Genomic DNA, 11310 nt, shown 5'->3' on the forward strand with positions numbered 1-11310 from the left:
TCTACAATTATATCTGAATACTTTATCTCCTAAATTTCTAGTTTAGTGGTTAAGGATATTGAGCAGAGAAACTCTAGTTTTGATTAAACACCGGTAAAGGCTCTCAACTCCTTCTTCGAGATCTTGAATGCACATTTCCAATTTGTGAAGCTCGTTTTGTGTGCTCTCTTCCATTTTGTTGTCTAACTTCTTCGCCTTTTGGATTACAAGCATTTTTAGTGCGGCTTCAACGCTTTCGAATTCATTGACTTCCTCGCAAGCAACTCTTTTGGAGTTTGTCAACTTGGCAAAGAGTGAGATTTGTGACTTTGGGCCGGATATGAAAGAAAACATAGATTCGAGCACCGCAAGAGTGATTGATTCAACGTCTCTCAACATGCCAACAATCTCAACACTTTCTTTTGTGGGACTTGAAATGTTGCTTTTGACCTTGCCGAGTGCCTTCTTTGCTAATTTCCTCGATGCCAAGAATTTCTTGAGCTCGGTTGTGAGATCGCCACCTCGTCTTCTGCGAATGATTGAGAGGATTTCTAGTGCCGATTCCTTTGACTGAGTCAAGGCATTCTTGGCGGTGTCACACAGATCCAAGATTCTTAAAGATCCGTCTAAAAGTGCATCGACCAATTTTTTATTCTGCTCTTTTGACAAGGCTTGTTGGTTCAGCGGCAGCAAAAGCAACCCATCCACACAATTGTGCAGATCTTGAAAATCGTTGAATTTTGTTGTGACCGATGAAGAAGAGGCCTCTTGCGAAGAACTCAATCTTCTCAATTGCTCGTTGAATTCGGGAATAAGTGGGTGTTGGTTCGACGGGAAACTGTTTGAGCGAACATGGCAAGCTGCCATTTTTTTTTATGTCAGATATTTTTTTGTCAATGGAATAGGACAGAAGAGAGAAAAAGTTTAGTGGTTGCAATGTTCAATTTGGTTGCTTTTCATTTTGGTATAAACTGTATGTATATATAGCGGTGCGATACAGAAGGGGAATCTAAACCTCATCGACGCACGATTAGGCTTACATGATTGAGATTTAGATCCAAAAACATTACAGTAATGATGTTTAAGCCATGTCTCCCAACCAACAAGTCCGGATCAGAATCTTCACATTATCAGAAATATTTATCTTTTTGTAACAGATGGCAGGTATAACAAGCGAGCAAATATTTATATTATTTGTCAGCGCACGAATAGCGTTGACAAGCGAGACTCGCTCATGCCTCATCAAGACAAGCAAGAGGCAATGGTTAGACAGTCTTTGAAGATCCCACTCGTGCACATATACGATTTTTTTTTTTTTTAAATTGGAGAAGAAAAAGAAAATACTGCATTGAAAGCTGTCAACCATCCAAAATAGTATGGGATCTAATCCAAGCTGCGATGTGATATTTAAATCTTATATATTTTCAGCTCTTTTTTTCTCCATGGAAAACTGGGAATTTAATTAATAGAAGTACTGTGAATTTATTAAAATAAAGCCTAGCAAATTTAGTAGAATACACTACTCCAAATTTAATTAATAGAAGTACTGTGAATTTATTTAAATCTTATCAAGGCTTTTTTGAAAACTTGTTGAACTTGATTAGTCGTTCTTTGTTGTTCAGAATGAATGGCATCATTCTTATAATTTTCTAGTTGTTCCAAAGTCTTTAGGGTTGAATTAAATTTGATTAATTCAATCTCAAAGACTTTGGAACAGAGCTCCGTTCTTGCAATTGGGTCGTTGCGATTATGGGTTTGGTGTCTAATTGTCTAGGCGGTAATGATAGTATTTTGTACCAGAACCGGGGGCTCACTTATATATATATATATATATATATATATATGTATATCAGTAATTAGATCACTAGCACAATAACCTACCATCTTTTTAAAAAATAGTCAAAGTTTCATTTTATTAAAAAAAAAATAGCGCATCATGCCGAAGTACATTAATTAACTAGTTTTGTTAATTTAATTTATTTTGGAAAATAGCCTATCAGGTGAAAGTAAATTAATTAATTTAACCACGTTAATTAATTTTATCACGCCTCGGGACAGCGGAGTGTGATTATTGGCTTCAATTAAACACTGATAAACTTTACAGAACTATCCTACGGTGCATACTCGATTATTTACTTTACAAGTCCAAAGATAGACGAAAACATAAACAAACACTTAAAAGCAAAAACTTATTTATTGACACCTGCTCAAAACCAAGACAAAGTCTTCAAACATATTCTTCTTGTTTTCTGGTTATAAGAAAATTTTAAAGAAAGTAGGGGTGAGCCTGAGGCCAACTAGGTGTTATAGTATTAGTTTGGATAAAAAAAAAATTCGAAAATAATGCTATACTTTGTAGTAGTAATATTATTGTCAAGTGTAAATCACCATACGCGTACAAGTATAACTTGGAGAAATGTAAATTTTCTATTGGTCATAGCGTCTTATTCATGGCGCCGAGGCTCTATAATGAGAAACAATGAGAGCTTATGTAAATGGCAAAAATTTAAATCTGTCCCTAAATACATCTAAACGTGTATCATTTCTTGAGTCGCCCTGCCAACAAGACTCGTGGCATATCTCTGATCAGAGCAAGGTGTACTCTCCGCACCGAACATATGTGTATGTGAATCCGGCTTCTCCAGGATATATAAAACGTTTTCTTTCGCAAATACGGGATATATGTATAGTACCGAAAATACTTTTCAATTTGACAATCGGATCTCTCGATTTGAAATCCGCCACATTATAAAAATGGTTTCGAGTGTTGTGGCATTTTCACAAACATTTTCATTTTGAAAATAATATATAATTTTGGCCAAACCGTAAAAACAAGAAAGAAGGGTTATATTTAACCTACCTCAATGCTAGCAATCTAACGCTCGTCAATGAGACATTCACTAACACCGCGAACTGGGACGTTCGCTAATACCGTGAACCCACTACACTTATTTTGGAAAATAGCCTCTCAGGTGAAAGTAAATTAATTAACCTAACCACGTAAATTAATTTTATCACGCCTCGGGACAATGGATTGTGATTATTGGCTTCAATTAAACACTAATAAACTTTACAAAACTATCCTACGGTGCATACTCGATTATTTACGTTACAAGTCTAAAGATAGAAGAAAACATAAATAAACACTTAAAAGCAAAACTTATTTATAGACACTTGATCAAAACTAAGACAAAGTCTTCAAACACATTCTTCTTGTTTTCTAGTTATAAGAAAGTTTTAAAGAAAACAGGGGTGAGACTGAGGCTAAATAGGTGTTATGGTATTGGTTTGAGTACAAAAAAATTTCGAAAACAATGCTATACTTTATAATAGTAATATTATTGTCACATGTAAATCACCATACGCGTACAAGTATAACTTGGAGAAATGTAAATTTTCTATTGGTCATAGCGTCTTATTCATGGCACCGAGGCTCTATAATGAGAAACAATGAGAGCTTATGTAAATGGCAAAAATTTAAATGTGTCCCTAAATACATCTAAATGTGTATCATTTCTTGAGTCGCCCTGCCAACGAAACTCGTGGCATATCTCTGATAAGAGCAAGGTGCACTCTCCGCACCGAATATGTGTGTATGTGAATCCGGCTTCTCCAAGATATACAAAACGTTTTCTTTCACAAATACAGGTGATGAGGACATGTCCCAAAAGGAGCCGCAAGAAAAATACCAAGTTCCGGAAAGGACCCGTGACGAGGGCTCGAGCGAGGAGATTCAAGGAGGAGCTAAACAATCTGATCAAGAAGCTCCAAGATGAAGAAGGAGATGATAGGTGCGTCAATAACGCGTAAAACTCCTATTTCCCGAACCAAAAACCGACGAGTCCTCAAGTATTTTAATGGTTCTTAGTAGGTTTTTTAGTAGTTTCAGGTTCAGAGGAGCATTATAGCGTCTACAATCAATTTCGTTGAAAGATGACGGGATTTGGAGACAAAACGGTCGAAATAGAGTAAAAAAGAGATGAGCAAGAAAATTGGCGAATACGCGCGCCGCGCGCATATCATCGCGTGCCGCGGGAAGACAGAATTCGAGACCGCGCGCCGCGTGCCTCTAGTCGCGCGCCGCGCATACGGGGGCACAAAACGTGAAATCACACAGAGTCTTATGCGCAGAGCGCGAGTAACTTGGAGTTTGGTCCGCGCGCCGCGCGTTTCCGGATTGCTGGAATAGGAAATTAACGTTTTCTGAAGATTTTTGACCATTGGATTGAATTGGAAGGCTCAGATAACTCGGAAAAACACACATTCAGTGCTAAAAACAACTCTTGTAACCTAACCTAATTAACTCATTCTAGTTTGGAGTTGTTTTTTTTCTACTTTGGGTGCACTTTTTCTTTGAGAGCTCTTGTTTGGGAGCGAAGTTGAGTCGAAGATCTGACAAACAAGCAACAGTGAACTCCCGTTTTTAATAGTTTTTCCTTCTTTCCCTTATTCTCTATTACTGTAATTTTCGTTAATTGATAGTTTCATTCTTCCCGTCATGAATCTCAAAGTGTTTCTCTTATTTATGGTTATGTTGATTCTTGTTTTGATCATTATGTTGTTGAACACGGATTCCGTTAGAGGCTAGATTTTTAGCGGGGTTGCGATGTAGACGGATTGAATTGGGTTAGGGGGTTTCGTTAGGGTGAAATTATGCTTTGATTTACTTAATTATTCATGCTTGTGTGGATGTGTTCTTAATGCGTTCTTTAGATTGGCCATCTTTAGGATTGTTTTTAGGAGATTTATGTCACTTGAGAGAGGGCGAAAACTCACGCTCATAATCCATGCTTCGTTTTGTTCGTAGGTTGCTAGACGGCTTAAGCTTAATGTGATCGTTTGAATTCTCGTGTTTATTGCTCGTGATTATTTTAATAGGATTAGAGGTCGAGAGGATATATAATCCGTCAATTGCGTAGGTTGCTAGATCACTCGAGAGAGGCTAGTAATATCATAGGGAGAATGAGATTAGTGTGAGTAGTGTAGGCCAAGTTGTTTGAACCTGAAACCCCCGAGTCTTAATTTTCCGGTGAAGTCGTAACCCCCATTTTCTCTTATTCAAAGTTTTGTGTTACATTTCCGTTGCTTTTTTGTCAGTTTAATTGTAGTCAAGTCTTGCACCACCCACTTTAATACCGTGAAATCAATTTGCTTTAAGTTGTTTAACGTCGCTATAGTAACTAGTCTCTGTGGGATCGATATCCGTTACTTACGTAACACTATTACTTGTTCGATACGTCCGCTTGCGTTCTATTTATAAAAATATCGCAACATGAGACAAGCTCGCAAATGAGAGAATTCAAGGAAGCCAAGAGACACCAATGAAGAATGTTATTTGGGCGAAATTGAATTAGACGGATTACTCACATGTTGCTATTTCAGTTTGTATTTTTGGGCCAAGACATGTTATTTAAAAACCCATATGTGTTTGTATTGGGTTGGGCCTTTGTTTTTATGTCTATTAATACTTAAATAAGGCTAAATGGGCTTATTAGGTTATGGGGCCCATGAAGCTACGAATTTGTCTTTGTAAAACTCTATAAATTAAGCCTTTAGGCTGAATGAAGAGAACACAATTTGATTTCGAGTTAAACACTTTTCTGTGAGGATTTTCATTCTCTCTTTGGTTCGCTTAGAACTGTTTGAGTTTCTTACAAAGTGGTGCATGTAAGAGTTCGAGACCGACTCATCAGACGGCCATTCGCATCCGTCTGTGGCGTCAATCGATCCACCTTCGTTCCTAAATAGTAGACAATCCGTCGCTGTGCTATTGGGATATCGGGTCTCGGAGCTTAGTCGGCCGAGGTTCATATCAAGTGGTATCAGAGCTAGTAGTCTCTACTTTTAGGTCTGCTTATCCCTTGTTTCGTTTTCTTTTTTTTTTCTCCGTTCATCTTTGTGTTGTGTTCGTCTTTCCGTCTCCATTGTTGAGTCTGTGTACGTAATTTTTTTTGTGGTTTAGGTCTGTGTTTGTTATCTTCATCTTTTTTGTTCTTGAGTGTAAAAAAAAAAAGGATCCGAACAAAAAAAAAGAATCCGTGGAGATCATAATTTTCTTGTTAATTACCGGAGTCTATTTAGGGAAGTCAATTTTATTCAGTTTCCAGATTTTAGCACTTAATTTCGGAAGTCTCCTTATTCCCTAGTTTCCCTGATTTCGGTTATCCATTTATTTTCAGATTTTTTTTTATTTCCTTTATTTCCAGAATCCTTCCTTATTTCTTACCCTTTTTTTTTTAATTTCCATTTAATTCTGGTTAGTAATATCTCCAGGATATAAAAAAAAAAGAGAATTTTTTACCTCAATAAATTTTATTTCGCTGATAGAGTCCTTGTGTGTTTTGGAGCGTTTTAAGATACCCTACATTCTATTGAAACTTTTTTCGCCCGTTTTTAAAATTCTGGGCAGATTTTTCGCACCTTGGGGGAACTGTTTTTGGGACTCATTTAAGGACCTGGTCATAACTTTCCGTGGTGTCGTTTTTTTTTGTGTCGTTTGTGTCGTTTTGGTGTATCGTTTTCGAATTTTCTTTCATCACCTCATTTCTGGTGTCTGAGTAGTTCGGTACGAGCCTATAGAGAGTTTGAGTGAGTGGTAAAAGGCAGAGAGAACAACTATCGCCATTATCAAACACGAGTGCAGATTGATAATTTGAGTGTAAACACGTGAGGGAGAGATTTTTGTGAGGTTTTTCTTTTGTTACTAACAATATCTTGCAGCAACCATGTCTAACAACGGCGACGAAACTGAGGGAATTCCAGACCGGAGGTTGATGATGCAAGCAATGATAGGAGAGATGAGGAGGATGATGAGGGAAGAGTTGGAACCACTCCGCGAACGTGTCGAAAGAGTGGAAGAAGGCCAACAAGCTCCCAACAGAGGAAGACGAAGACATCCTAGGGAGGAGACAGAAGATGAAATGGATAATGATTTTGAAGAGGAGGAATATAGAAGAGGAAGACAAAACGAAAGAATGTTCGAAAGAAGGCAAGGAGGAAGGGACAGAGAGGACGGAGGAATTGGTGGCATCAAGCAGAAGATTCCAACATTCCAAGGGAAAAGTGACCCGGACGCCTACTTTGAATGGGAGACGAAAGCCCAGTTTGTGTTCAATTGCTACAACTACACCGAACGCAAGAAGGTAGTACTTGCCGCTGCTGAATTCACTGATTATGCTATTGTTTGGTGGGATCAGCTGGTGACGAGTAGACAACGGGCTGGAGAGGAGCCGATAGAGACTTGGGATGAGATGAGGGCCATCGTGAGGAAGAGATTTGTGCCTCGTCACTATTACCGAGAGCTTTACCAGAAGCTCCAGGGTCTACGGAAATGCACTCGCAGTGTTGAGGAATACTACCGCGAAATGGAAGTTGCCATGATCCGACCAAACATATAAGAACATCGCGAGTCGACCGTGGCAAGATTTATCAACGGGCTGAACTCTGACATAGCAGACAAGGTGGAGTTGCAACATTATGTCGAGATGGAGGATTTGGTTCACTTGGCCGTCAAGACTGAGAAGCAGCTCAAGACGAGGAGTAGCATGAGGGGAAGCCGATTCTCAGAACAACCTGCATGGAAGAAGACCTTCAACCGAGACGAGAAGAGCAGTTTCAAACCACGAGGAGACGTAGCCAAGCCAAGCACTTCCATGACCCCAACCACATCTAGTTCTGGTCCCAGTACTCAAAAGAAACCGGAGACGACATCTCAGAGAAATCGTGATATCAAGTGCTTCAAGTGCCAGGGAGTTGGTCACTTCGCAAATCAATGCCCGAATAAGAGGAGCATGGCGATTCTTCCGACCGGAGAGATGGTTACCGACGATGAAGATGAAGATCAAGAGTGGCCTGACGAGGCATCCGACGAGGAAATTGAAGCACCTGCAGAGCTCGTATTGGTCTCTCGACGAACTATGAACGCACAGGTTGTACGAGATGATGAGGAGCAGCGTGAAAACATCTTTCATACCAGGTGCCATATCGGTGAGAAGGTGTTTAGTGTCATCGTCGATGGAGGGAGTTGTACGAATATCGCCAGCGTTGCTATAGTGAAGAAGCTTGGACTTCCAACGACAAATCACCCTCGCACTTACAAGCTTCAGTGGTTTAATGATGGTGAAAAGGTACGTGTCTACAAACAAGTCCTTATCAGTTTTCGGATTGGCAGTTATGAGGACTCGGTGTTGTGTGACATGGCACCAATGGATGCGGGGCATATACTTTTGGGGCGGCCGTGGCAATTCGATCGGAGGGTGGTTCATGATGGCTACACCAACAAGTACTCCCTCAGGCACCAAAATCGTACCATCACCCTCGCGCCCCTTACTCCAAAGCAAGTTCATGAAGATCAACTGAAGATGCAACAAGAGAGAGAAAGGTTTAGGGCACTAGAGAAGGGAAATGAACCAATGGATGAGTTAAAAACAGAGAGAAAAAAGAGAGAGACCCAGAGAGAAAAACCGAGAGAGGGGTAGGGAATGAAAGAAAAGATGGGGTCATAAAAAACAAAATCAGTGAGAGAAAACAAAACAACTTCTTTGCGGGAAAGAGTGATGTGAGGAAAGCCTTCTTTGCCAAACAGCCGATGATTTTACTTGTGTATAAGAAGGCTGCCTTATTCACTAACCAACATGGCGAGGTCCTACCTACTGCCATTACTTCTCTTTTGCAGGAGTTCAGGGACGTTGTTGTTTGAGACATGCCAACAGGACTACCACCGATTCGGGGGATTGAGCACCATATTGACCTTGTACCCGGGGCCTCCCTTCCAAACAGACCGGCCTACCGAACCAACCCTGAGGAAACGAAGGAGTTGCAACGACAAGTCGATGAACTTTTGTCAAAAGGGTACATTAGAGAGAGCATGAGCCCGTGCGCCGTACTAGTTCTATTGGTTCCAAAGAAGGATGGGTCTCAGAGGATGTGCGTGGATTGCCGAGCCATCAACAACATCACGGTTAGGTATCGATTTCTCATTCCTAGATTGGATGATATGCTAGACGAATTACATGGTGCATGTGTTTTCTCTAAGATTGACTTAAAGAGTGGGTACCACCAAATTAGAATGAAATAGGGGGATGAATGGAAAACCGCTTTTAAAACTAAACTTGGGTTGCATGAATGGTTAGTGATGCATTTTGGTTCGACTAATGCACCTAGCACATTTATGCGACTTATGAATCATGTTTTGCGTTCGTTCATTGGTAAATTTGTGGTGGTATACTTTGATGATATTTTGATTTATAGCAAGACCTTGGATGAACATGTCTTACACGTGCGTGAGGTTTTTATTGTACTCAAACATGAACAATTATTTGCTAACCTTGACAAGTGCACCTTTTGCACCGATCACGTTATTTTCTTGGGTTTTGTTGTAAGTTCAAAAGGAGTGCAGGTAGATGAGGAAAAGGTGAAAGCTATTCGGGAGTGGCCGACACTGACAAACGCTGCACAAGTAAGGAGTTTTCATGGCTCGGCGAGCTTTTATAGGCGCTTTGTCAGAGATTTTAGCACGTTCGCTGCCCCATTCACGGAGGTGATGAAGAAACATGTGGCGTTCGCATGGGGGCAAGCACAAGAGGAGGCGTTCACCACAATCAAAGGAAAATAAATCAACCCTCCTTGTCTCGCATTACCTAACTTCGATAAACCATTCGAGGTTGAGTGTAATGCGTCCGGCATGGGAATCGGAGCAGTTCTCATGCAAGATCGACGACCGATTGCGTATTTTAGCGAAAAGTTGAGTGGGGCCACCCTTAACTACCCCACTTATGACAAGGAGATGTACACATTGATTCGAGCTTTAGAGACTTGGCAACACTACCTTTTGCCAAGAGAGTTCGTGGTTCACACCGACCATGAGTCACTCAAGTACTTGAAGGGACAACAAAAGCTCAACAAACGGAATTCGCAATGGATGGATTTCATCGAGCCGTTTCCATATGTCATCAAATACAAACAAGGTAAGGAGAATGTGATAGCTGATGCCCTTTCTCGAAGGTATGTTTTACTTTCCACTTTAGATGCTAAACTGCTTGGTTTTGAACATATCAAATATTTATATCCAGAAGACTGAGAGTTTAGTGAGATATTCACGAAGTGTGAGAAGATGGCGTCAGGAGATTACTTTAGGCATGATGGATTTTTGTTCAGGCTTGGTAGACTTTGTGTGCCTAGTTGTTCTCTTCAGGAGTTGTTAGTTAGGGAAGCTCATGGTGGAGGCCTTATGGGACATTTTGGAATAGATAAAACTCTAGGAGTGATCCAAGAGCACTTTTATTGGCCTCGCATGAAACGTGATGTTGAGAGGATTTGTGGTAATTGTGTCACATGTAGGAAGCTAAGTCGAAAGTTCAATCACACGGTATGTATACACCTTTTCCTATTCCTAGCTCACCTTGGGTAGATATATCTATGGATTTGTGTTAGGTTTGCCTAGGACTAAGAGAGGTCGTGATTCTGTTTTTGTAATGGTTGATAGGTTTTCAAAGATGGCACATTTTATCCCTTGTCACAAAACCGATGATGCTTCTAATGTTGCTGATTTGTTCTTTTGAGAGATTGTTAGGTTGCATGGCATGCCTAGGACGATTGTCTCGGATAGGGATACCAATTTCTTAAGTTACTTTTGGAAGACCTTTTGTGGTAAGTTGGGTACTAGGTTGTTGTTTTCGACTACTTGTCACCCCCAAACTGACGGTCAGACCGAAGTAGTTCATAGGACCTTGTCGACTTTGTTGAGGGCAATAATTAAGAAGAATATCAAAACTTGGGAAGATTGTTTACCACATGTTGAGTTTGCTTATAACCGCGCTATTCATTCATCTACTAAGTTCTCACCCTTTGAGATTGTCTATAGTTTTAACCCACTAACGCCATTGGATTCTCATATTCCTATGTCTGAGCATGCGAATTTAGATGCTGAACAGAAAGCAAAGCTTGTTAAGCAGCTTCACGAGATGGCACGACTTAACATTGAGCGGAGGACGGAGCAGTATGCGCAGCAAGCCAACAAGGGCCGCAAAAGAGTGATTTTCGAACCCGGTGATTGGGTTTGGCTACATATGCGCAAGGAGCGTTTTCCGGAGCAACGCAAGTCCAAACTAGAGCCGCGTGGCGATGGACCATTCCAAGTTATCAAGAGGATCAACGATAATGCCTACAAATTGGATCTTCCAGGTGAGTATAATGTTAGTGCTACATTCAATGTAACTGACTTATCTCCTTTTGATGCAGATCATGATTTGAGGGCAAATCCTTTTCAAGACGAGGGGAATGAATCTTCTAGGGTTTTGACATCGTGATAGAGAGACGGAGAAGAAGAAAAGG

The 11310-nt window shown here is 40.4% G+C and overlaps 1 protein-coding gene across 1 annotated transcript; it reads right to left on the reverse strand.

Moving 5' to 3' along the window:
* On the reverse strand, positions 1-911 carry LOC149389472 (uncharacterized). The gene has a single exon (XM_089624354.1). The coding sequence runs from the start codon at positions 844-846 to the stop codon at positions 43-45; it is 804 nt and encodes a 267-aa protein (XP_089480480.1). The 5' UTR covers positions 847-911; the 3' UTR covers positions 1-42.
* Positions 912-11310: the final 10399 nt, after the last annotated feature.

This window comes from Urtica dioica, chromosome 8, assembly GCF_054948205.1.
Source record: "Urtica dioica subsp. dioica isolate 48M chromosome 8, U.dioica_male_clone48M_v1_H2, whole genome shotgun sequence".
NCBI lineage: Eukaryota > Viridiplantae > Streptophyta > Magnoliopsida > Rosales > Urticaceae > Urtica > Urtica dioica.

Bases quoted from the DNA above. Each gene is read 5' to 3' on its own strand.
- LOC149389472 (XM_089624354.1), bottom strand. From the start codon at position 846: ATGGCAGCTTGCCATGTTCGCTCAAACAGTTTCCCGTCGAACCAACAC.